Source organism: Chelonoidis abingdonii, chromosome 4, assembly GCF_003597395.2.
Source record: "Chelonoidis abingdonii isolate Lonesome George chromosome 4, CheloAbing_2.0, whole genome shotgun sequence".
NCBI lineage: Eukaryota > Metazoa > Chordata > Testudines > Testudinidae > Chelonoidis > Chelonoidis abingdonii.
In genome coordinates this window covers 155,452,082-155,478,945 of record NC_133772.1, presented here as the reverse complement: position 1 = coordinate 155,478,945, position 26,864 = coordinate 155,452,082, and the positions used below count along the sequence as shown (strand labels likewise).

At 48.3% G+C, this 26,864-nt stretch overlaps 1 protein-coding gene across 1 annotated transcript in view; it reads right to left on the bottom strand.

Annotated features, from left to right (window-relative positions):
* Positions 1 to 26,864, bottom strand: part of TRIM9 (tripartite motif containing 9) — a 123,393-nt gene that overhangs the window by 26,697 nt on the left and 69,832 nt on the right. Inside the window, exons 3-5 of the mRNA XM_075065817.1 lie at positions 25,703 to 25,825; positions 4,454 to 4,564; positions 2,678 to 2,831 (exon numbers count right to left, since the gene is read on the bottom strand). Of these exons, the coding sequence (XP_074921918.1) occupies positions 2,678 to 2,831; positions 4,454 to 4,564; positions 25,703 to 25,825 (388 nt within the window). The remainder of the gene's footprint in view (positions 1 to 2,677; positions 2,832 to 4,453; positions 4,565 to 25,702; positions 25,826 to 26,864) is intronic.

Genomic DNA, 26,864 nt, shown 5'->3' with positions numbered 1-26,864 from the left:
CTGGAGCACGCCATATGCTTTTAAAGACTGAAGCAATTTACTCCTGCCCAGCTCAAGAGGGGGCAGCAGCAGGATTGTAGCTCTGAGGGGAACCTCTGAGACCCAGGGCCTCCCCATAGGTTGGTGCAGTTTGCTCAGGCCTATGGCGTTCCTGGCCCACATCTGGAAATGGTATTCGTTGTGTGGTTGCTCAGTTACGTGATTCCGGTGAATTCTGTGTGTTCTTAATGCAAAGGGAAAGACAGCTAAGCCAGCAGCAGACTTGCTTTTACTAATTAAAAACAAACCCCTAGGCTAAATTATTAAAACAAGGGAGGAAGGAGATGTCCCACTGCCTACACAATGTGTGTGCAAGCTGCAGAGAAAGTTCAGCTCTGATTGAGTTTGACCTGAGTTTCAGTCTTCACCACTCTATTAAAAATGTTGCCGGTGCTTTAAAACAATGGCCCAGTTAACTCGTGGTGAGTCATGGGTATGCTTTTGACAGTCCTGCCAGATGCATCCATCATGATTAATGCTATTACGTTCAACACATTCAGTGAATTAATAACGGTGGGGCCATTGTTCCAAATAGTCACCACTGCAGAGAGAGCACGTGGTTAAGAGCTTTTTGTGCCTAACTGTCAAGGTGTTTGTCATGTATCAACTAATTGCACATCAGAACATCCAGTAAAGACAGCAATGAATACACGGGGCCAGATCCTGAGCTGGTGGCCCTGAAGTCCATACAGCTTCACCAGTGGACACCAGATGAGAGCTGGCCCTTTGCTGAACATATGCCAAAGCAGATAATAGGTGTAAGCTTGGCTCCACCCAATCACAGTTTGCTGTGTCACAGCCAATTAGCATCTTCTTTCAATTGCCAGGGCCTTCACAAGTCAGAAATTGCTCACCGGTTGTGCCGGATCTCTGCGCACTGTGAATTAATGAGACTTCGCAAGGGTAGACCACAGCAAAACCAGTTGCCCACAAGGAGAGAATATAATCAGGAGGAAATTAAAATTAAGCTGAAGCGCTTAAAAAAACAAACAACAAACCAAAAAACAAACCCAAAAACCCCACAAGGAAAAAGCCAAACCATCTGGATGTTGTGGTTCTTTGCTATAATGTAGCATGCAGAATGTTTCTGGCATGTCTGAGATGATAACGCTCTCGGGCTCAGGCAAATTTGCATTCTTGTTTGAAAGCTGTGCGTTCAGTCAAGACATTCAAACTGGAGACAGCCAGCCCGTTATCTAGGCAATGCAAACCACCGTTCAGCAGCATGCGTGTAAGGATGTAAGCATTTCTTTATTCTGCTTCAAAACCCTCCCCACTTCACACATGTGAGAATTCCCACCAAAGCCAAAGGGACAGGGCACGTCAATCAGTCAAGCAGGATTTGGCTCAAGGGTGAAAAACCTCTTCTCCTTTGAGATCCACACAATTGGGGAGCAGGTGGCCTCAGCATCACGGGTTCAGAACTACTTCCAAAGCACGGCCAGGTGCAGCCGTGCTCTCCCTGACTCTCATTTCAAAGAGTTCGTCCTGGGGAGCCAGAGAGGCAGGGACAGCTAGATGTTCCTGTGGTTAAGACAAAACTGAGCCAGGCAGCAAAGAAAACAAGAACACAAGGGCTGGTTCTGACATCCTGAGTGACCTCACACAAGTCATTCAGCCTCTTTGTGCCGTGGCTTAATAACCCTGATATCCATGGGTGTTGCGAGGCGAAAGCGATTACTACCTGTGAAGTGCACTGGCCTTTTTGGAGGGAAGGTATTACATCAGATCCCAGTGCTGAGCACCAGGGGTGCCCAGAGGATTCAGGGGGCCTGGGGTCTTCGGCGGTGGGGGGCCCCTGCTTTGGTGGTAATTTGGCGGCGGGGGGTCCTTCCGCTCCGGGACCTGCCACCGAAGTGCCCTGAAGACCTGCGGTGCCCCCCGCTGCCAAATTGCCGCCAAAGACCCAGCACTTCAGCAGCGGGTCCCGCTTCAGTGGTAATTGGGCCGCGGGGGGTCTTTCTGCCCCCCGGTGGAATAACCCCCAGCTGCCGAAGACCCAGAGCGGAAGAAGCTCCAGGGGCTTGGGCCCCGCAAGAGTTTTCCGGGGATCCCAGAGCAAGTGAAGGACCCCACTCCAGGGGCCCCAAAAAACTCTTGTGGGGGCCCCTGCGGGGCCTGGGGCAAATTGCCCCACTTGCCCCCCCACTCTGGGCGGCCCTGCTGAGCACCTCTTGAGAAACACGGGTGGCCCCGCCATTGTCAACTGTTTGTACACGGCATTGAGGAAGAGACAGTCCTTGCCTCCAGAATCTTACCCTCTAGACACAAAGGGTGGCAGAAAGGAAGGATTACTACCCCTGTTTCACATCTGGGAAACTGAGGCACAGTGCGACGGAGTGACTTAACCAAGGCCCTGGAGGGAGTCTGTGGCAGAGCTGAGTATTGAATCTGGAACTCCGGCTCAGTACAGTTGCTTAACCACAGGACCTTCTCTGAGGTTTTAAATCCATCTTCTCAATTTTAATTTGTAAGGAAACAAATATCTTAAAAAACAAAGTCCGTAGTAGATAAAATTAGCTCCAATGTGTTGCCCCTTTACAGCTGGTGATTTTTCATTAAACCCAGAGATCATGTTGAGCCCAAGCCAATGACAGGTGAGTGTTATTTGCTAAATGTACTGAAGATAGGTTCTTACCTTTCATCTGCACAAAGTCGAGCTGATGGATGGACTGCAGCAAAGGCGCACTGTCCAGGTTTAAATCAAAGTCTGTGGTCATCCTGGGGGTCAGCGTCCCTTTTCCCCACTGGTCCTCGGTCAAGTGCACCCTCCTGATCAGAGCATCGGAAATCTGGTTGCAACAAAGACCACACCCTCAGCTATTACACGCCACATCAGCAACTGCTTTGTGCCCTAGCAAGAGCTGGTTCTTTATGACGGTAAAAGTCAACAGGGCTTGAAATCAAAGGCTTGGCTCCTGTTGAGTTTGGGCATCACTAAAGTTTCATGGTGACCTGAGTTTTGCCGTTGACTTCAATGGGGCCAGGGTGTCACCCAAGGGCTCTACCAAGGCTGTTCATTTTAGGTTCCGATTTGTAAATTACTTCAAGCTGAACGGAATCATGTATTTGGAGCTACCGAGCATCTTAGTTAGGCCAAATGAATCAATGCCACCCAATGCCCAGAGACGTCAACGCAAGGGCTTTCTCTGGCTGCAGTGGCAGCTGGAGCTGATTCTTATGAACTAGTATTGTTCTTGTGAGCCACATATTGAATATGTCTCCCACTGAGGGCTTCGTGCTGTAATCTTTATTCTAGAGATACAATAAGAATCTTCCTCCAAACTCTTCTCCAAATGCCTGTATAAGCCAGTGTTCTCACAGGATGAATTTATTCCTGTTTTGCTTCCAACCTTACATTCAGCCTTCTCCAGCCTGTTTCAGTCTCTGACATCCATGTAAGATTTTTTAATCCTTACAGAAGGCCAGTTTCTATGTCCTTGCTCACAATGAGTAGTAATTTGGCACAGTGCCATTGAAATCATGCAGAGAAAGATGCTACTCACATGGGTTAAGGGTATCAGGAGCTGTCTCATAGCTAGTGCCACTGGGTTTCTCGTGACCAGCCAGCAGTACACACTCTTAAAGCACAGAGCTGTGTCTCTCTTATTCGTTCTTCATTGACAGGTAATATCTCTAGAAATACCCAGCTAATACAGGATCTGATCCTCCTCATGCCACAGGTGATGGGAGTTTAGCTGCTGAGTTCCAGTGGAACAGGACAGGGCCCTAAATTGCTAAGGAATCTTCTCAACATTGTTACTATTCTAGAATGAAAATGGCGGGAAGAAAATCTCCCTAGCCTAGATGACTATACTGGGCCCAATCCAGTATGACACCTTGGATCCCTCTTCCACAGCCCACAAATCCCTGGGGCTGCATCAGCCCGTGGTGCAAGGGAGAGCAACCTTACACTAGCTGGTAACAGTGGGGCCTATTACACTAGAAAGCAGAAGCACACTGCTGCTGGCCATGCCTCCTCTCCTTGGCCAGGCCCCTGACATGGCTCCTATGTTGGTGGCGGGAAGGGGATGGGGGTGATGTAGAGCTTTAATAATCCTTTACAAAGTATTTTTAGACCTTATATATATACACTCACGCACACACAGATATCACAGAATCACAGAACTGGAAGGGACCTCGAGAGGTCATCTAATCCAGTCCCCTGCATTCAAGGCAGGACGCAGTATTATCTAGTGCCTAAATATTCCTGATGGGATCAGCACATTCTTCTAATGACAATGAATATGGACCAATCAACCTGGGGCTGCACACCTTCGTGGTGTAGCTCCACTGACGTCACCCCTATTACACCAGGGATGAATGTGGCCTCTGGATCTGCATTCGCTCGCCCTCCCAGCCAGCCCAGCTCTTCCTTCCAACGGCACCTGGGAGTGAACAGCAACACACCCACCTGTAAAAACCCACTGGGGTCGTTCTCTTTGATGACCTCCAGACAGTACTCCATCAGGCCTGTGGTCTGGCGCAGCTTGACTGTGCAGTGAGAGATCTGGTCTCGTACCACCTGCAATGAGATGAGGAGAAGAGATGAGGAGAGTTTCCAAGTGCAAGTGAAAGCAATGAAGGTTGAAGGGAATGCGCCTGCCCCCCAAAATAGGGGCTTTGCCATTGGGAACAGGATCAGACCATGAGAGGATGAGACTGAAGAAATCTATCAAAGGATGGGAGCAAAAGACTAAGGAGAACATCAAAGACAGGAGTTAAATAATTGGACTCCAGAGCCCTGAATTTATGAAGAGCACACTACTGGCATTGGATTCATTATTCAAACTAGTGGGTTGGATGTAGCTCTGCTCTCTACACACCATTAATACGAGGAAGCAACACAGAAATAGCTGAGTTCCAAATAACTTTACTCATTATACCCAACACACGTGGCCCAGCTACAGATAGACACAGCTGGTAGGGTTCTAGTGGCTTCTCCAGCAGAAGACAGGGAGATCCACTAGAGGGTTTCCAAATTATTCTAAAAGGGGGCTACCTAATTCCTATCATCCTCAGCTAGTGCTGATCAGTGGAGTGACTCTGTCTCCAAGGAAGATGTGCCAGATTATCAGCTGAGGATCCGGCCCTGTATTTTTAAACTAAACACATATAAACTTCAACATTATCGATTATTATTAGCGGTAATAACACCTAGTCCTTATCTAGCATGTTTCATCAGCAGATCTCAAAGCGCTTTTCAAAAGAGTATCACAACCCCCATTTTACAGATCAGTAAACTGAGGCACAGATTGATGAAGTGGCTTGCCCAAGGGCATCCAGGAACAGAGCTAGGACTAGAAACAGTGCCCTGTTTACTTACAAGGCTACACTGCCTCCTTCCCTTAGTGGTGGGCTGTAGTGAAAGTAACTTCTTCCCGAATGCCAGTGCTGTCAGTGAAAATAGAGTCCTCAGATGCTTCCTTCCTTTATTCCAGGGGCGACATCTTTCTCCATTAACTCTTTCCACCTCTGCACATTCAGCTCTCTCTCTGCTTTGAGAGCTACAGGTCGGAAGTGCTATATAAGAACTAGGTGGTAGTACAGCTAGTAACTGATAATGCTGTAGTTTATATTTTTTGATCACTGTATAATCATGGGTTCAGTCCTGCAGGGTTCTGAGTCTTGAGTCCGCAGCACATCAGAGCAGGCCCTACGTTTGCAGGATGCAACCACTGGTGTCACTGGGTAATGAGAACCATGGAAACGCATGCAAATTAATCCACAGATCTGGAGGACAGGTCAAAGTGAATTACTTAGTCTACCTACAAGCAACCAGCAAGAATCCGTCTGCAAGAACACCTAGCACTCCACAGATACAATCACATCTCTCTTTACAGTCCCTGTAAAATCACTACTTCTTTATGTTACTTACTCTGTAGCTCTCCAGACCATGTTCTCAATGAAGATGCATCAGTTCAATTGTAGGGGATTCCTAGAAATGGAAGTGCTGCATGACCCTGGTGGAGGAATACAAATGGGTGCACTGACCCTGATCTGCCCAGAAAAATAGCAGCAATTTATACCAGATGTCTATGCCGGCAGGAATCACAGAACATCACTGTGTTGAGTCCTAGTAACTGGAACATTAACATGCCCATCTCTGACCCTTCCCCACAGCCTATGGTCCTTTTTCACTGTGAGTCACTGGAGTGAGTCAATCTTTCTCAGTCTGGCACTTGGGTCTCCTGACAGTGAGTTCTGGAAGATGGCTTTAGTGACAGATATAATGTAATATATTACACTGTACAGTGCTTACTACTTGCTGGCACTTCAGGGCAAAATTCTCCCCTCTGACTTTTACTGCCAATCTCTTACCTGCCATGATGGATTTTTGCTGAATAGTCTGCACTTGTTCAGCACGCAGAACTTCAACTGATGTGCACAGAATACGCAATAGAGATTTTTTATTAAGGATAAGAGATCTGTAGCACAGAGCAGTGAGAGTAATTTTATCCTTTTGGCTGAATGCGCCAATGGCAAGTCTGAGACATTTTGAAAAAAGAGCTCAAAGCTCTGTAAAGTTCTCCTTTAGGCCTCAATCAAGCTAACCGATTCAGTAGATCCTATTTATTTAATGTGTCATACAGACAATAAAGCATAGAATCATAGAAGATTAGGAAGAGACTTCAAGAGGGTATCTAGTCCAACCCCCTGCTCAAAGCAGGACCAATCCCAACTAAATCACCCCAGCTAGGGCTTTGATGGGATGTTCCATCAGCACATGCAGCAACAAACCATTTGAAAAGCCTGCAGTAAATGGAACTGGAGAAACCCCGAGGTCACAGTTTTGCATTCATAGGTACAGTGGTTACACCACAGTATCAATGTACCTGTGATTCACCAGCCAGGTACTGGAATAGACAGCACTACTGGCAAGGTGGCTTCATCTGATTACAAGTGAAATGTATCACCCAAGCATCCTCATTGTTCAGATACTGTAAGGTGAAATGCAGCACGCTCTAATCTTCTGCACCCAATGTGAGTGGCTGTTAAGAGTGTGCAATTACTCGTTCAGCCCAATCAGTGATATCTTGTGTTTCTCAGGTACAATTTAAGCACCTGTACATAATTACCTACCACATTGAAAACTGTCCAGAACTCCCTGTAACTCAGGCTGATATGCCCATTTATGCATTAGTTAAAGGATTGACAACAAATAATTTTCTATATAGCTCCTGATTTGTATTGACTCTCCACTGTGTGCAAAACCCCTTTTGCTGGTTTTATGCCTCTTTCTAGGAAAACATTACATTCGATATGATTGCTGTGAAACTGAAGTCAGGATAATCCCCTTTGGTTAATTCTCTGGGTCTGAATTTGCTTTCAGCTTATACTGGTGCAAGCCATGTCTGAGGGCTTGGCTACATTGGCACTTTACAGCGCTGCAACTTTCGCGCTCAGGGGTGTGAAAAAACACCCCCCTGAGTGCTGCAAGATACAGCGCCGTAAAGTGTCAGGGTAATCAGGGAAGCAGCGCTGGGAGCCCTCTACACCAGTAAGGGATGTGGTTTACAAGCAGTGCTGGGAGAGCTCTCTCCCAGTGCCGCGGCTCTGACTACACTCACACTTCAAGGCGCTGCCGTGGCAGCGTTTTGAAATTTCTAATGTAGCCAAGCCCTAAGTTCACTCAAGCTGGGAGTTGCACCAATGTATGGAGAAGAGAATCAAGTCTAAGCTGTCCATGCACCAGCAATCCTAACCATATCAACACAAGAGCATTCACAGCTCCGGAAACAGTGTTATCTAGTGCACTGTTGAGGTAAAACCAGCAGAGGGAGCTCCCACATTGTTTTTTGGTATGTTCCACCATACCAAAGTGGTGAATGCTAGTTTACTTTTAATTTTGTGGCAGCATGCAGTAGCCATGGGTTACCTTTCAAGGCCAGAATATAATGCAGAGAGGCTGCCTTCACCAAGGCATGGCCATTAGAAGGGAATATCAGAGTTTTGCCCTAGACATAATGAAGATTTCCCCAGAAGTATGAGGAAGATGTAATTCAATGCTAATTTGACACCCAAGTGAGCTGAAATGATTATCCTGAGAAGGAGGAGCATGACCTAATGGCCAGGCCAGTAGACTGGAGCCCTGGGTTCTACTCCTGGCTCTGCCATTGGCAAATTGTGTGACCATGCCCAAACCATAGCCCTTCTCTGTGCCTCAGTTTCCCTCCTTTATCTATTTAGATTATGAGCCTTTGGGGCAGGGACTGTCTCTCACTATAGGTTTGATCCATGCCTACCATAGAACCTCTTAGCACAAGTGTAATACAAATGATAATATATAAATACATGGTCTTCTAACACCAACCAGCTCCTCACAACTCTTGTATTCCTTCTGCCAGCAATTTCTCAAGAAGCTTCTCTGTACCCAGGCATATGAACTGGGGTTTGGCTCTTGTCAAAAAGCTGGTGCCTCATGGGGAGTGTTGTTCCTGCCTCAGCTGCTGTTCTTTCTATAGCACATTGCAGCGAGTGAAGGTCACTGCTTCCACTCATTTCGGTCGCTTGATGTACGTTGACATTTTAAATTAACCGGTTTTAATGACAGCCTCATGCATAGCAGCTGTTTGCAGCACAATGGGTGGCCCTAAACTCAGGGGGCTAAAGTCTGCTTTACCTTTCAGGGGAACGGCAGGTAAACAGATTCCCCGCTAGCAAAGGCGTCAGGATGGTTCCCCTAGTCACTGCAGGCATGGCCTGCCTCTGCTCTGCAGCCCAGATTTTTAAATCACTTCAGAGCATCGTTAGGGCTAGTTTACAATGGCCAGGGGAACCAAGCTGCTGCCTTGCCTGCACTGGTGAGGGGAAACAGAAGTCGGACTGGGCCCCGAGAGTTTCATTGCCTGAATAAGCTGAGAGCAACTTGCTCACTGGCCAATAGAAATCTAATCCCATCTATACACTTAACACTGCTCCTCTGGGACTTGGCACCTCACTCCAAAGCCATCTCTGCTGCTCTCACCATTGTGCCGAGCACATTCACTTCATGACAAGTCTTGAGACGCCGCATGGGTTATCATTAGCCCTTAGCTTCTTGGTTCATTGGGGCTGATTCCCTGCTGCCTTGTAACCTGGTCCAGTCATTTATGTCGGGCAAAGTGGGTGTAAAAGACTCCTTGGGCCAGATTCTTGTCTCAGGTGCTTCGGTTCTAAACCCCCTGTAATCCCAGAGTCTTCAGTGGTGGTACTCTGGGGAAAGTAAGAGTATGTCTACACTGCAATAAAAAACTCGAGGCCGGCCCGGTCAGCTGATTCAGGCTCATGGGCCTCAGGCAGCTGAGCTGTCAAACTGCAGTGTAGACATTTGGGCTTGAACTGGAACCTGGGCTTTGGGATCCTGCAAGGACAGAGGGTCCCAGAGCTTGAGCTCCGGCCCAAGCCCAGATGTCTATACTGCAGATTTGTGGCTGTGCAACCCACGCCCCACAAGCCTGAGTCAGCTGACTTGGGCCAGCCACGGCCATGTCTTTTATCACAGTCTAGAACCCGTGGCCTTCTCAGATTCTCTCCTCAATGGCAACCATTCAGATGACCTGATTCAGGCCATACAGCTGCTCTGCAGGATAAGCAGTCACTGCCCAGTCATGGAACCTGCTCTGGTCCTAAAGTGCACATCGACCACAGACACCAACATACAGTGAACTCCACCTGAAGACACTGCATGTTTCCGTCGGTAAGACCACTCATGGGCTGTGTAAACGCAGTACCAAATGCACATAAAAGCAGCAGCCTCCCCTTCATCCCATCCTGCTGTGAAAACGCTCCCTTGGGAAATGCGCATACTGCTAGGGAGGCAACAAATATGAAATTGGCAAAACAATCTTTCTCTTCTAATCTTTGCAGCTTAAATCTCGGTTCAGTTCTTGCCGGATAATGAATTTATGTGCTTCTCCCTACAAAGTCAATGCTTTAATAATATCATCAGTGGAGTCACCATCTGCTATACTTGGCAATGCATGGAAATCTCAGACAGTTTTATTTCGGCTAAGCGTTAAATTAAGAAAATGGTTTCAAGGAGAGACTAAGGTCAATGGCAAGTCAGTCTAACCCGGGGGCCTACTGCAGATCAGGCCTTGCATGCTTCATGCACTGTCTGTGTTACTCGCTGCAAAGCATTACAGAAGCGTACGTGCAATTGACAATGCAAATGTATATACCGATTGCACTGCAGAGCTCAGGCACTGGATGTGTGCGGATGAAGCACTAGACTGAACATGGGAATTTTAAACCTACAATATTATGCAAAGTCAAAACACTGACGATTGTCATCAGCATGGTGATTAGCTGGACCTGCACCAGGTCCAAAACGTTTATGAAGCAGGATTAATGAAATTCCCACATGTCAATAGACGCTGTGTAGCTGAGCATTCAGCTGTGAGCACAATTGTCCTGCGCTTTGGGCCCAGCACTCACACTGCAAAGGCGGACCCAGTCTGCAGCTGCAGGGCCTCCCTGTAATTCATCCGCTTGAGCACGAGGGACCACTGGACTTGCATCCCCAGGGAAGAGGCTTGGGGTGCCACCACTTCAAACCTGCAGATCCCACTGGATTTACCAGCACCCTGAAGCTTCTACACAGTCCCCCTGACCTTTGCTCTGGTGCCCATCCCCCTTGCTTCTGTGCACAGATGTGCTGCTAGGGGTTCCCCTGTCCTACAGCTGCCCCTCATCCCTGGAGGGAAGGGAGAATTTTCCCTGGGCAGAGGGGGAAGGAGAGATTCCTCGGGTTTTGCCCCTAGGTTTGGAGTTTTGAATCTGGCAGTGAACAGCTAGTCCAATCCTGCCCTTCCAAAGCAGAGCTCCCAGGAGCTCCGACAGATGGGGGAGCCGGTGATTATGCGGGAAAAGTGTGTACCCAGAGAGAGCATTCCAGCCTTCTGTGTCCCCCAAGCCAGGTTCCGTGGGACTGAGCTCCCCTCTGTGCACATACCTATACGGGGAAGCCTCGATTTTACACGAGTTCCCCAGTTCCACTTCCGGCATCACTGGTCCGACGCATACAAAAGCTGTGCCACTTATTGCCTGAGCAATGACACATTGGAACCACGCAGGTGGCGTCCCCTATGTGTGTGGTTCATCCCTTCTGGGCTTAATAGGCAGGGGGCAGTCTCCCCTACAGAAGCACCTGAGTGGAGCCAGGCTGACAGGGAGCCCATGGAGTGCCCTTCCAGGGGAGGGGCGTGCTTCTGTAGGGGAGACTGCCCCCTCCCTATTAAGCCCAGAAGGGACGACCCACACACATAGGGGACTCCCCACTGGCAGGTCTGAAGATGTGATTCAGCCCAGGGACGGACTTGAGGGTTTGTCCCCAGATGCCACCTCCCTACTTGCATTCATGTGTTAGATGGTACAGCACCGACTGTCGTCCAGCTGCCTAGAAAGTGGCTCTAGGGCAGGTTAACAAGACCCACTGCTAAGAACAGTCACCATGTCTAGGAACATGTCGGGAGTGGCCACCATTCACTCAGAATCCCCAGTCTCCAAGGATGGGAAAACAAACCCTGCCCTCAAGACTGTACCAAGCAATAGAGCAACAAATCGCCATCTGCTTTTATTGACATATCCCCATCCTAATGCAGGTTTCCTCTTATATTTCTGATGGACAGAATTGCCCCCCTCCCCCAAACTCAGTGCTTGCTCTGTTGTTAAAGGGCACCAGAGCAACAGCAGGTAAGACTGGGAGATCTTTGGCTGGGAGAGGGCAGTTCAGAGCCTCAGCAGTCTCCTGAATAACTGTGTGAAGGCCACACGCTCCTCTAGGGAGCAGCTTTCTCTGGCCAACTCCAGCTCTGTGCTGTGTGGGAGTGCTGGCCAGGGACCAGGCACGTCAAAGTCCTCAGCACGACCATGCAGCACTGATTTCCTGTGCGTCCCTGTGTACCAGCAGGGGTGGCCAGTTAAGGTGCCCACCAGGCCCCAAAGGTGAGGTCAGGGCCACCTGTGCATACACTGCAAGCAACAGCTGGTGCCAGGCAGGGTTTGCTCTGGTCCTAAAGAGAGCAGCGGTAAGGTGAGCTCCAAGGCCAGCGTAGCGTCCCACGCCATCAGGCCTTACGATGTGTGAGGAGAAGAGGCAAAATCCAGCCTCAGACATAGCCACCCTCCTGCATTGCTACTCCAGTCTCTGGACTGGGAGAGCAGCTGCTGTCCCTCCGTGCCGCTGAACAGGGAATTAGGCCCTGGATCTCTGTTGGGCTGACTCCTGTGACTTCTCCCTGAAATACTACCACCCGTCAGTGTAGGTAATCCACCTCCCCAAGAAATGGTAGCTAGGTTGATGGAAGAATTCTTCTGTTGACCTAGAACTGCCTACACGGGGACTTTGGTGGTCTTAACAACGCCACTCCTGGGTGCGGATTGTTCACACCCCTGACCAACATAGTTAAACTGATCTAATTTTGCAGTGTAGACCCCAGGCCTTATTCCTGACTGTGAATCTTTTCATTAGAAGTAGAGTCTGAAACAACAATGACACTGAGAATCCACTTTTCCTACATACCATTTCAGGGATAAGGGACTGATCCTCGGTTGGTGTAAATGGGCAAAGTGCCAGAGACTTTAAGGCAGCTATGCTGATTAGGGTGACCAGACAGCAAGTATGAAAAATCGGGATGAGGGTGGGGGGTAATAGGAGCCTATATAAGAAAAAGACCCAAAAATTGGGACTGTCCCTATAAAATCAGGACATCTGGTCACCCTAATGCTGATTGATGTGAGCTGATCAGCTGGCCCTCTGCTCACGCTGGGCAAACACTGGAGAGGGGCAGCAGAGCTGAAATGATGGAGCAGAGACTCCTTGAATCACACTGCCTAAATGCACAAAAACTTAAATAAAAGTTTTTCCAAAAATAGTTGCAAACGTCTGCCAGATTATACAAGGGCCTGATCCAAACCCCACTATGGTCAATGGAAAGATTCTCATTGACTCCAGGGGGATTGGAAAAGGCCAGAAGAGTCCAGCAACTCTGCTGCATGCATTACTTTGGAATGACAGCATTGAAAGCCGATTTCAGAAGAACCTCAAGCGTTTGACTCTCGCATAAATAAGGAGAAGTCTCCGGAGGGCAGCCTCTGGGTGATTAAGAACATACAGTATTCATCAGCTTACAGATGAAAACTGGGATCGCATTAATTTTGCATGGAAGTAGATAGGATACAAAGCTCTCCTGCAAGTCCCACAATGCTAGGATGCAAACCAAGCCTTGCTGAATTATGGAACATGCTGGGAGGAGGCTAGTGGGATGTAACTGAATGGGTAAGTCATGTTGGGGAGCTTGGCCGTGCTGGGCTGGAGGTTGGGAAAGAGTTCAGAGCAGCTGCGTACGATTCGGTGCTGATCTCTTCGATAACGCAAAGGGATATTTTTTTCTTTACATGTTAAAAGGGGGCACCCGCTAGAACCCTCTGTTGCTAATTACTGCCTGTCATGAAGCATTTTTGTCAGCCACTGCAGCTCGCCGCAACCTTAAAATAGGCAATTTATTCCAAAAGCTTTTCTTCCCGGTAAGACGACATTAGCTGTAATTTACATTTTAACACAGCCCCTAAAAGACAATAACATCTGCACTCATCTCTGCACAAGAGTCTTCTTTCCTTTTCAGTAATCGACACTAGGTTACTGGATGTGCAACCTTCACTATCGAACCTCGGTCCCTCAGAGGTCCAAAAGGTGAGCTAGGCCAGAGCTACCATGCAGGAGGACTCCAGCTTAGGATACCCCGTGAGACTCCAAATCCTGCATGTCACCCGTGATCACTCTCAGGGCTTGTCTCCATGGTGCATTAGTCTGCACCAGAGGGGTGTAAATTTTAGTCTGCACTAGTGTGTTATGAGCTAACTGGCTCGTGCAGATCCTGCTGGTGTGCACTAAAAGTTCCCTAGTATGGGTTACCATAGTACTGTTTGAAACAGAGCTACATTAAATGCGCATTAAGAAACTTTTTAGTGCATGTCAGCGGTGTCCAGATAGGTCAGTTAGTGCATGATATGCTTATGCAGACTTAAATTTACACCCTTCTGGTGTGGATTAAAACACCATGTAGACAAGTTCTCAATCTCCTGAGCTGAGTATCGGAATGGTCAGGAAGGAATCACCCTATACAACATTAGCCAGTGGCATTATGCTTTTTCCATCAACGGAGGCACCATGTATTGCCCATTGCCAAAGGGAGCCTTCAGCCTGATGAACCAATGATTTAATCTGGCATGCAAATCTTATGTCCCTATTAGACCTGGCTGAAAAATGGTAGTGGGGTGGGGTAGGGTTGGGTTGGGTATGTAGATTTTTGATTTTTGGCTGAAATTCAAATACTGAAAAAGTGTGGTCAAAACTAGAAAAAAGTCAATGTGAAATTTCTGCTGTGGTGCCTCGTGCTCCTGTTCCCCTTTATAGACTGGGTTCCCTGGTCGGACCACATCTCCCATGATGCACCATGGTCTACTATACTGGAGGCAGATCCTGTGCATCATGGGAGTCCTTGGCCATCATGCATCATGGAAGATGTAAGCCGGTGTGGGAGCCTGGCCCATAGAAGAGAATCATAGAAGATTAGGGTTGGAAGAGACCTCAGGAGGTCATCTAGTCCAACTCCCTGCTCAACGCAGGACAAACACCAACTAAATCATCCCAGTCAGGGCTTTATCAAGCCAGGCCTTAAAAACCTGTAAGGATGGAGATTCCACCACCTCCCTAGGTAACCCATTCCAGTCCTTCACCACTCTCCCGGTGAAATAGTTTTTCCTAATATCCAACCTAGACCTCCCACACTGCAACTTGAGACCATTACTCCTTGTTCTGTCATCTGCCACCACTGAAAACAGTCTAGATCCATCCTCTTTGGAACCCCCCTTCAGGTAGTTGAAGGCTGCTATCAAATCTCCCCTCACTCTTCTCTTCTACAGACTAAACAAGCCCAGTTCCCTCAGCCTCTCCTCATAAGTCATGTGCCCCAGCCCCCTGATCATATTTGTTGCCCTCCGCTGGACTCTCTCCAATTTGTCCACATCCTTCTTGTAGCGGGGGGCCCAAAACTGGACGCAATACTCCAGATGTGGCCTCACCAGTGCCGAATAGAGGGGAATAATCACTTCCCTTGATCTGCTGGCAATACTCCTAGTAAGGCAGCCCAATGTGCCATTAGCCTTCTTGGCAACAAGGGCACACTGTTGACTCATATCCAGCTTCTTGTCCACTGTAATCTCCAGGTCCTCCAGACATCGAGCCATTGATCACTACTCATTGAGCCAGACGATCTAGCCAGCTTTCTATCCACCTTATAGTCCATTCATCCAATCCATACTTCTTTAACTTACTGGCAAGAATACTGTGGGAGACCGTATCAAAAGAATGGGAACATGAGGTACCTAAACTATATCTCCCATACTGCACTGCAGTGGCATTCAAAATTAAAGTATTTTGGTTTTCAGGTAGTAATTTTTTGATGACAAATTGACAGTTTCCACAGAAAGTGGACACTACCTGTGAAAAAATTCTCTCTGTACAAAATCCAATTTTCTGTCAAAATGCAATTTTGACAGAACATTTTCGAGCCGCCTTAGACTGTCAATAAGTTGATGTTCTTGATGCCCTTAAAGAAGGGTGCCTAAATTGCTCTCTGCTCTTAAGATCCCCTTCTCCTTTCATTGAACATTGTCCAACATACTGAGTTAAGGAAGTTCTCATATCCCACTCTTCCATCTGGAAGTACGTAGCATCAATGGCAAAGGGCAAAGATTGATTTGAAGCCAGTTGGTCCTATAGAAAAGGGGGACGTGGGTCTGACAGTCAGTGCTATCTACTAGCTGGAGCAGAACGACACCAAAATCTTGTGTCAAATCAAAAAGGGGTTTGACGCAAGAGCAAAGACAATACACTGCCCCACTCTGTCTGCTCTTGCTAGTAACAGGGCCTGTGTCCTAGAAGCTGAGCTCCGATATTACTGACTTATTACTATGGCCCGAGGATGCTCCCAAGAGAGGCCGTTCCAGAGTGCACTGTGACGACAGTAGTTTCACTTAACCAATGAGATTTTTTTCAAAATCCAATAGCCCAACTGGAACTTTTCACAAGAAACCCAATAAATCGAAAGCAATGGGCCTGTAGGGCATCACAAGGCATTTTAATAGCCAGCCAGACTGAAAGGTTATGGCTGTTAAATTATTGACATTTGCCTTGTCTCTTTCTCTTGTTTAAAACAGCCGTTCATTTCTAGCTGATATAAATATCAAATACCTAGTGCCCTCATTAACCATTAGAACAAATAAGCAAGAGGTGTGGTGAATTCTCTATCACCTGGAGTCTTTGAACCAGCTTGGGATGTGCTCGAGGTCCACCACAGGTTGTGCTAGATGTGCTGGATGGCGTTTCTGGCCTGTGTTATGAGGGAAGTCACAACAGATCATCGTAATGGTCCCTTCTGGTCTTAAAATCTAAGACCAAAACTAAAGTGAGGTTGTTTTCCCAAATGCAGACAGAGAAAAGGGTTATCAGTCGGGGGAACATGGGGGGGTGGGAATGCTCCTTTTGTGGTACAGAACTAACAGGAGAAGTGGTTAAAACGCAGGTGGCAAGAACAACTGGAAAGATTCTGACATTCAGGCCTAACTTACAATGCCTATGTATAATTTTTACAAAGTATTTCCGGTCGGACATGTTTCAGTGGAGATCAGAGGGGGTTCGTAACTGGAATTGCAGTGGCATTAATGGTCATCACGATGCTGGAGGTACCATGTTTTTACAAAGTATTTCCGGTCGGACATGTTTCAGTGGAGATCAGAGGGGATTTGTAACTGGAATTGCAGTGGCAATAATGGTCATCACGATGCTGGAGATACCATATGTAGGAAACTTGAATGATCTCATCTGAGATGAGATGAGATTGAGATGACCTCTCGAGGTCCCTTCCAATCCTATGATTTCCAGCAAAGAATTTGTAAGGTGCAGTTCAGAGCCCAGGTTCCAGCGCAATGTACACAAATGGAGAACAAACTAAAAAGCCCCAGAGAAGTTAGAGCTAATAAAACAATTTAGTAAAACCAGCAGAAAGCAAAGTGATATTAGAAGGCTAGAGGCATAAAACCTCATCACTAAGGGACACCTTGGGGTAAAAATAAAGTTTGATAGAAAGTCCATTTACATTTGACTTCTTTAACAGCTCCCCAAGCTCATGCATTTTGCAATGTCATCTCTTTCTTCTGCAGTCTTTGCTGCCTCTCAGGATCAATGTGCCAGCTCTCTGTTCCAGGAAGAATGAGTCAGATGGCTTTGTTTTGTGATACCCAGGAGCTCGCAAATTCAACTGCCTCTTACTATTAATCCCAATTCTGACTCTACCGTCTCTGTAAGATGGTCTCTTGCACTTGGCGTTAGCGCTGTCTCTACATGTGCAGGCAGAATACCAGACTGTGTCCAAGACACTTGTAACCTTTTACAATCAATCCTCCCTCAGCCAGCAGACAAATGAACTGTCCAGCCTTTAACCCCTTGTCATAGCTTCTCCCTTGTCCACTCCCCAGTGCAGATACACCTCTGCAAGCTGCTCAAATATCTCCCATTGGCACGAGCAAGGTATGAAAGACTGAGAGACAATGCGGGGACTGGAGAGTTTTTGTAAAAGAAAGCACAGGAAGGTCTCATGTTAGCTGCTGACACTAAGCTGGGGGGAGTGGTAGATATGCTGGAGGGTAGGGACAGGATACAGAGGGACCTAGACAAATTAGAGGATTGGGCCAAAAGAAATCTGATGAGGTTCAGCAAGGACAAGTGCAGACTCCTGCACGTAGGACAGAAGAATCCCATGCACCGCTACAGATTAGGGACCGAATGGCTAGGCAGCAGTTCTGCAGAAAAGGACCTGCGGATTACAGTGGATGAGAAACTGGATATCAGTCGACAGCGTGCCCTTGCTGCCAAGAAGGCTAACAGCATTTTAGACTGTATAAGTAAGGACATTGCCAGCAGATTGAGGGACGTGATCATTCCCCTCTATTTGACATTGGTGAGGCCTCATCTGGAATACTATGCCCAGTTTTGGGCCCCCCACTACAGAAAGGATGTGGACAAATGGAAGAAATCCAGCGGAGGCAACAAAAATGATTAGGGGGCTGGAGCACGTGACTTATGAGGAGAGGCCGAGGGAACTGGGCTGTTTAGTCTGTAGAAGAGAAGAATGAGGGGGGATTTGATAGCTGCTTTCAGCGACCTGAAGGGGGTTCCAAAGAGGATGGATCTAGACTGTTCTCAGTAGTGGCAGATGACAGAACAAGGAGTAATGGTCTCAAGTTGCAGTGGGGGAGGTTTAGGTTGGATATTAGGAAAAAATTTTTCACTAGGAGGGTGGGAAGCACTGGAATGGGTTACCTAGGGAGGTGGTGGAATCTCCTTCCTTATGTGGTTTTTAAGGTCAGGCTTGACAAAGCCCTGACTGGGATGATTTAGTTGGGGATTGGTCCTGCTTTGAGCAGGGGGTTGGACTAGATGACCTCCTGAGATCCCTTCCAACCCTGATATTCTGTGATTCTGTGCTCAAGGGGTAACACACTGAGGCCTGGTCTACACTAGAGTTAGACGTAAGGCAGCTTATGTCAGCCTAATTATGTTGGTATCCACACTACAGCCCTGCTACACCGACATAATAACTCCACTTCCACGAGAGGTGTGCGGCTCACGTAGGTGTAGCTGGGGCGACGCAGTGTCTGTGTAGACACTGCAGGTTATTACACTGGCTGTGGGCTGTCATTCTTGTCATTTTCATGGCTCCCTGCTGGAGCTGTGAAATTGAGAAGAAAGTTGCTCTAAGCTGGGGCTGTCACCCTGGAGTGGGAGGTGGGCTCCAGCTAGGGCTCTGCTGGGCTGCCACCCGGGCTCCCCACTCCTCGCTGGGAGCCCTGCTACCGCTCCCGGGTCCCGGGTCCCTGCTCCCTGTTCCAAGCTGGGCTGCTGCCTGGGCTCTGAGCTCCCTGTTGCCTGCTGGGATCCCAGCTGCCCCTGGTCTCGTGTCTCCCCGCTGGGAGCCCTGCTGCTCCCTGGGGTCCCGGTTCCATCCTACCACCCAGGCGCTCAGCTCTCCGCAGGGACTCTGCGTGCTGCCTGGGCTCCGAGCTCCCTATTCCCCGCTGGGAGCCCTTCTGCCCCCTGGGCCCTGGGGTCCCGGTTCCACACTGCTGCCCAGGTGCTCAGCTCCCCGCAGGGAATCTGCGTGCCGCCTGGGCTCCGAGCTCCCTGTTCCCCGCTGGGAGCCCGGCTGCACCTAAGCTCTGAGCTCACTGCTGAAAGCCCAGCAGCTGCCTGGGCTCCCAGCAGGTAGCAGGTAGTCTGATGGGGAGCCAGGCTCCTGCTGGGGAGCTGCATGGAGCTGAGAATCCAGGCTATCAGCCCCCCACACTGCCCCCTTAAGTCGGTGGAAGCACTGCTGGTGAGGATGTGTGCCCCCGACAGAAAGGGCAGCGAGGACACGAACCACCACAGTAATTACCGGGGTGACTGTAAGTCAATCCAACCTAAGTCGACTTAAGTCTGCCGTGTAGCCCAGAGTTAAGAGGCTCGTTTTAATCGTGTGAGGCTCTCAGTGGCAACTTCGAGCAGAAAAAATACTCCCAGTGTTACTTCCACGAATTTCCTTGCCCTCCCACCCAACTCCCAACTCCCCAAACTCTAATATTTCGGCTTGGATTTTCAAAGAACCTAAAGGAGTTAGGTGCATCATGGGAGTTAGGTACTTAATTGCCTTAAAACTTTTTTTTGAAAATTTCAGCTCTAATTTCTGAAGCCAGCTCCCCTGGATCCAGAAGCATTCTGTGAGTACAGGAGGTGAACGGATTAGCCTTTCACCTCTGGAGATCTAGGGTCATACATCGGCTAAAGTCAGGAGTGGTACATGTTTTGTGACCACAGCATAGCCCTTAACGCACATCTGTCCACGTAATCAGTCTCTCCAGGGAATCTGACAATTGGGGTTCAGGGGTGAGGACTCCAGCAGCTAGGTTAGTGTGGTTACAGATTAAAATGCACTGAAGGCAAAAGTCATCCGCATGCCAAAGGCCAGAATGGTCCACTTAAGCCTTATTATGGAGAGTGCAAGTGAGACCTAGATAGGGTTATGCTTTGGGTTGCCCCTACATGAATTTCACCCTTGGAGAACTGTGCAGAGAAGCCTGTATGTCACTCGCCCAAACTACTGGGCTCTCGGACAGCATCGCATTCTGCAGCATTTTGAATTTAGAAATAAAACCAAAAGTGAGCATTAGAAAAATGCAGCTGGGTGTGTGTGTGTTATCACAGCTACGGGTGAAGGGAGATTCTTGGCCGGTGATTTAAAACGATGCCCACCACTGCTTCTCACAAGGACAGCATTTTTTATTTCTAAAAACCAAGTCTTTAACATGGAGCACGAATAAGGAGGGGGTTGCTCTGGAAGTTGTGATCTCCACATGCATTTGGCAATAAAAGGAAAAAGGAGGAGGGGGGAAGAAGAGTGAAAAATTGTCCCATTTTAGGTAATTTTCTTACAAATATTTCCATCCAGTGGACACAACTGAGTCGGCTCTTTGGGCAAACGTGGCGATGTGCCGCTCTGTCAGTGAAATATGTGTCAGATAAAGTAGGTCAGCTCGGAAGCCCTGTTAACACACATTCCGGAATGCTGCATGGGAACAGAAATTTGGACAAATCTGCGACATCGGTCCAGCCTACAGAGCAAAGCTCTGCTCTCTCTCCTCTTCCTCACTGATAAACAGGGCCACCACACCCCTGGAAGCAAGCAGAAAGATCCTTTCAAGAGCTGCTGCTGTGCGGTACTGCAAACTGAGTGCCAGGTGCAGAATGCAAGTGCGACCATTCTGACTGAGTAATGTCTTATGCCCACTTAGTGCCGGTATAAATGACTGCAGAGGAATGAGGAATCAGGTCCTAAGCTGCAGTTCTGAATACTGGATCGCTTCCCTCTTGACAGACTCCAGTAACATTTCCACCCTCTGTACAGCAATTCCAATGCTTCGCAGTCTCAGTGCAAATGCTACTGGCTTTGTTACATTTCACAGTCCATGCCAATCACAATGCTTCCTCAGGTTCAGTGGCAGCTGAGCTCCCGTCCCCTTTGGAATGACAGCTGCTCTGTAGTTTCATGCGCAACGCTGCTTACATTTCACGTCCCCTTTCCATGGTGGCTAAGTTCCTGTCTGACCCTGACAGCAGTGTCAGCCCAACAGCGATTCCTGTGCCGGCATAGCTATAGCAGAGGGCAGGCATCGGGTCCTTTGCATTGGGGAAGAACCGTGCAGCTCTGCAATGATTCAAGCAACAAGGGAGAAACCTTCCCAGAAGCAGAGAGGATATGGAAAAGAAGGGCTGAAGCACAGAAGGACTGATGGAGCAGATGAGTCTGCAAAACAGTCACTCAGGACAATTCATAGCTTCATAGATTCCAGAGCTAGAAGGGACCACTGTGATCATCTAGTCTGACCTCCTGTATGACACGGGCCATAAGCCCTCCCGCAAATAACTCCCAGAGCAGATCTTTTAGAAAGACAACCAATCTTTATTTTTTTAAATGGTCAGTGATGGACAATCCACCACAACCCCTGGTAAATTGTTCCAGGGTTAATTACTCATTGCTAAAAACTTATGCCCAATTTCCAGTCTGAATTTATCTAGCTTTAACTTCCAGCCATTTAGTCATGTTAGATCTTTCTCTGCTAGACTACAGAGCCCGTTACAAAATATTCCCCATATAGGTACTTGCAAACTGTGATCAAGTCACCCTTTACCCTTCTCTTTGTTACGCTACGTAGACTGAGATTCTTGAGTCTATGTAAGACATTCTTTTTAATCCTTTAATCCTTCTCGTGTGGATCTTCTCTGAACCCTCTCCAGTTTATTAACATCCTTCTTGAACTGTGAGCACCAGAACTGGACACACTATTCCAGCAGCAGTCGCATCAGTGCCAAATACAGAGGCCAATGACAATTCCTGAGCCCAGCATGGCAGCCCATTGGAGCAGGGGCATTTACGTGCATGCGCTAGGGATGTGGCAGAGGCATGGCTGGTAGGTCTGTGAACTGCACAGCCCCACTGCTCAATACGCAGCTCCTGGGCTGGTGGTAGCAGCCATGGCACAACTGAAGAGGTGCCCTATGCATGCCCCATCCCTGGCCTCCAGGGGACGGATGCTACCAGACCCAGGCTTTATGGAAAGGGTGAGCATACTGCGACGTTGTGCAGTCTATATGGTTTTATAAAAATTTAATAATAAGTGAATATAATGTAACTGGAATATGCTTCATGCAAAAGGTCTCCTGTAAGGTATCGTTACAAAGCTTATAATCTACTGAGTGTGATCATCCTATTTGTATAAATGTACCACTCTTGTATCTGAAACTAGAAATATGAAATATAAATCTGAGGGCCATTTAACCTAGTGTCTTTCCATCGAGAAGGAGTGGGTGGGAACTTAGAGAGGGACAAAAGGATTCCCGCCTTATGCAAAAGATTTATAAAGGGGTGGAAGAGAACAAAGGGAGAGGAGCCATCATGAAGAATCCACTAGCTATCACCTGAGCTGGAACAAGAGCTGTACCAGGGGAAAGAATTGTGCCCAGGCCTGGAAGGCATCCAGTCTGAGCAAAACCTTACTGAAACATCTCTGAGGGTGAGATTATCTGTATTCAGCTTGACTAGACACAGATTTGCACGTTTTATTTTATTTTGCTTGGTGACTTACTTTGTTCTGTCTGTCACTACTTGGAACCACTTTAATCCTACTTTCTGTATTTAATAAAATCACTCTTTACTTATTAATTAACTCAGAGTATGTATTAATATCTGGGGGAGCAAACAGCTGTGCATCTCTCTCTATCAGTGTTATAGAGGGTGAACAATTTATGAGTTTACCCTGCGTAAGCTTTATACAGGGTAAAATGGATCTATTTGGGTTTAGACCACATTCAGAGCTGGGCATCTGAGTGCTAAAGACAAGCACACTTCTGTGAGCTGTTTTCAGGTAAACCTGAAGCTTTGGATCTTTCTTGGAGCAGATGGGAGTGTCTGGCTCAGCAAGACAGGGTGCTGGAGTCCTGAGCTGGCAGGGAAAACAGGAGCAGAAGTAGTTTTGGCACATCAGTTGGCAGCTCCCAGGGGGGTTTCTGTGATCCAACCCGTCACACATACCACCTTAACAATGCAAAAGCCCCACGACATGTGTATACACATGTGCTGCATAGGATTCTGTCGCACAATTAAGACAAGACCATGTTATATAATGTGCTGTTCACTCCCAGATAATCTTCAAAGTACCAGTTCTGCTGCCTTTATTACTTATTCCCTAGCATGTGAATTAAAGGGAACAGTCAAGTTGTTAGTCTAAAAATGTGACCTACATTGAAACTGTTACCGACTGGGGGGTGGGGGTGGCCACTGGATTTGAAAGACCAATTGCTTTGGAGAGTCCACCCCATGGCAGTAAGAAATTAAAACAAGCGTTCAATCGTCACTGCTACTGGGGGACCCAGAATATGGCATGGGTGCTTCTTGCTGGCTCTTTGAACCAGGTCGCATCAGGCAACCTTCCCTCTTCCCAGAAGCCTTTGCTGCAGCTGCATTCACAGACCAGCTGTGGCCAACATTTTCAAGCATGGCTGCCCACAGTAAGGCCCCTAAATAGAAGTGGCCGGTGGGAAGTTGCTGGGAGCTGTGGGGACGCAGCACATCTGAAAGGGAGAGTGCTTTCAGTTGGGTTCCTAAGCATGAATCTAAGTGCCTGGCTTTAGGGAACCAAGTCTGAAAATTCGAGCTGTGTTTAGAGTTTGAAGGAGTCCCATTTGGGGCTGGGTATTTTTCTCTGTGATGGAGCACCAGAACTGTGTCCGAGGCTCTAAAACACTGATAGGAAAACAGTTTCCCCACCCCGCAGAACTGATTGTCAAGCAGCTCTGTCCCACTCTCGCTGACTTAGCTGGGCCAAGCTCAGACAGCTGGCTGGCTTCGATCAGACTCCTCACATTACCCCATAAGGAATGCCCAGCTACAAAGCACAGTGGCTTTGTTCTTAAACTCTGACTTCTGTCAGCGCTGCACGGCAAAGCAGAGGCCCTGACTTTGAAGGTGGGAATTTAATTGGTGGCCAAACAAGGACAAGAAAGAAAGGTGTCAGGGACAAGGCTGTTATGCCTTCATGAATGAGAGGGGCAGTGATTTGTGCACTTGTGAAATGGGTGGTGGAGTGCTGGTCCACACAGCAGCTTCCTTGCTAAGATGTGACTCATGCGATGAAAACACGTGAGTAACAAGCTAGAGCATCAGGTTTCTTCATTGTGAGGGTGAACATGAGATTGATGACAATGCCCTTCAGGCTCCCTCAGCTCTCGGGGGGGAAAACCTGGCTAGATCTATCCTAGGGAAGGGCTACAAAATGAGACAAAGCCATTTGGATGGCTCAACGCCGTGCTATGTGCCAAACATACAAAGAGAGAGAGAGGACACTTCTCTGCAAGCAGGTTTCAGCCGAGTAACGGAAACGCACTCAGATAACAGCTCCGGAAAGCTCAGCGTGACATGGTTGTGTCTTCTCAGTACCTCAGGCTCTGGGTGACCCACTTCAGTGGAATTGCCCTGGGCCTGCGTGGCTGGCTTGCTGATGTACGGTTACACCAGCCAATGGATACCACGCTAGCACCAACCCATCAACTCACGCCCACCTGACAGTCTCTGTTTAGCCCAAGCCCCGGACTCCCCTTGGCAGATAAGAGCCAGCTGAAAAGAGCAGGCGCTGTTCATCAAGGAACTGCCTAGTGACGAACTGAAGGGTAATGCTGCCTTCCCTTCTCCTTCAGGTCCCACTTTCAGCTTCACTTCTTGCCCCTCCTCTCCTGTGCTGTCTGGGGGTTTCCTATGGCACCCCTGGAATGGCCGAGTACCCAACTGTCATGTCTGACCTGATCCCTTAACATAAAGGTGCGTGCCATGCAGAGCAAACACAATCACTGTCCTCTTCCTGTTGCATTCCTGTACCTGCCCCTCTGCACCATGGGTAATTTAGGGGCTCATCTTGCAAGGTGCTGGGGGCCCTCACCTAAGGGTGACCATATTTCCCAAAGTAAAAACAGGATGGCTGGGGCTCGTCTGAGCCCAAGCCGCTGCCCCCCCCCAGGCTGGGGCTAACCCCCTACCCCCGAGCTCCATACTCCATGACACCCATGGCTGGGGCTGACCCCCAAATCCACTGCAGCCTCCACTGGTTGTGGTTTGGACTGACCCGCCCAGCTCCATGCCTGTGCAGCCTGTGGCTCAGGCTGACCCTCCCCCTCAAGCTCCGCAAGTCAAGACTGCTGGGACAGCACTTAAAAACAGGACTTTCCCGGCCAGAACGGGACATACGGTCACCCTGCCTCACCTCCCACTGAAGTCAACAGAGCTGAGGGCTGTTGTCATAACTGCGGCCTAGCAGGGCCAACTTTAACCATGAGCTTAACTGCTGAAAAGTGGGTAAAGGTTTGTGAATTGTCACAACGATCTGTGACAGAACACTGGTTAAGAAAAGATGTGAGGCGGAGACAGAACGACTGAATCACTTCAGTCAGAAAGGCTCTGCTGATTTCACTCAAGAGCTGGGTTAAAATTACGACTGGGAAACAAAAGGCTCAGAAATCAGAACGCTTTGAACTGACCTTCAGTTTGTGCTCATGCTCCTTGTTGACTCGGGACAGCAGCTGGGCTTTCCTCCTGTTGAGCGCGTCAATAAGGGCATCGCACTGTGCCACCAGGCAGGCTTCGAACTCCACGCTGTTCTCCTGTGTTAACAAAGCACAGCTCACAGCCCCGGGATTTCACCTGCGCCTGCTGCAGCCCAGCCAGAGAGGAGGAGCACGAGTCTGGAGTGGACCCCCCCAATATGTTAACTACTCTGACTCCGTGTTGTTGGAAGCTCCCATTGGCCCCTTGCCCCTCCAGATATATCCCTTCAGCCTCTCACTGGCCAGTCAATTGCGATTGGGACTGGCTCTCCGGAGGTGGGTTGGAGTGAAGTCCACATCTGGGTAAGGGTGGGAGGTTTTCCAGCAGCGGACTGGCTGGTCAGGTTGGGTGTGTGGGATGAGGGAACTAGGAGTGGGGGGAGCCTGAAGCGGCTGTGAGGGGTTGTCTTGGGATGCGTTTGGGAGGTTAGATTAGATGATGTGGGCAAATATAGAAGGAAATGGAATAGCAGAAACCAGGTGGAATTTACTGAGGATGAATATATTTGTCTCAGCGTTTTAAGAGTTAAACAACTTTTAGTTCTTTCTCCCTCCATCCACTGAAAGAGTTACTGTGTGCTACCCACTAAACCTTAACTGCACTAACTCTGCGTAACAGCTCCAGACCCCTCCAATCGCTCTAGATCTTGCAGCGTTTATTCAGATCCCAATCCTTCAAGGCCCTACTCAGGGATGCAATTTTACTCACACGATCAGGCCCATCGAAGGTAGTGGGACTAGTGGCATGAATAAGAAATACTTAGTGAGTAAGGGTGGTAGGAGCAAGGAGATAATATGGGATTGTGAAGACATGAATAGCCACCTGCAAACTTCTCTGAGCCCACTAAGAGCAGGAAGGAGGGCAGGCTACATGGAAGGTAAGTTCCTTTAAGTAATTAACCATATACATCTATTCAGTGCTGTAAACGTGCTTTATTGCCTCAGGGCTAATGTGGCTCATCCCCAAAAGATTTCAGTTTTGATCTGCACGTTATCAATGTTATACTAATTTGGGCCTTTAATAAGTCCTTAATTCCGAAGAGTTCACTGAGCTGTCTGGATTTTTATTTGTTTGGGGGTGTTAGTTGGGACGGGA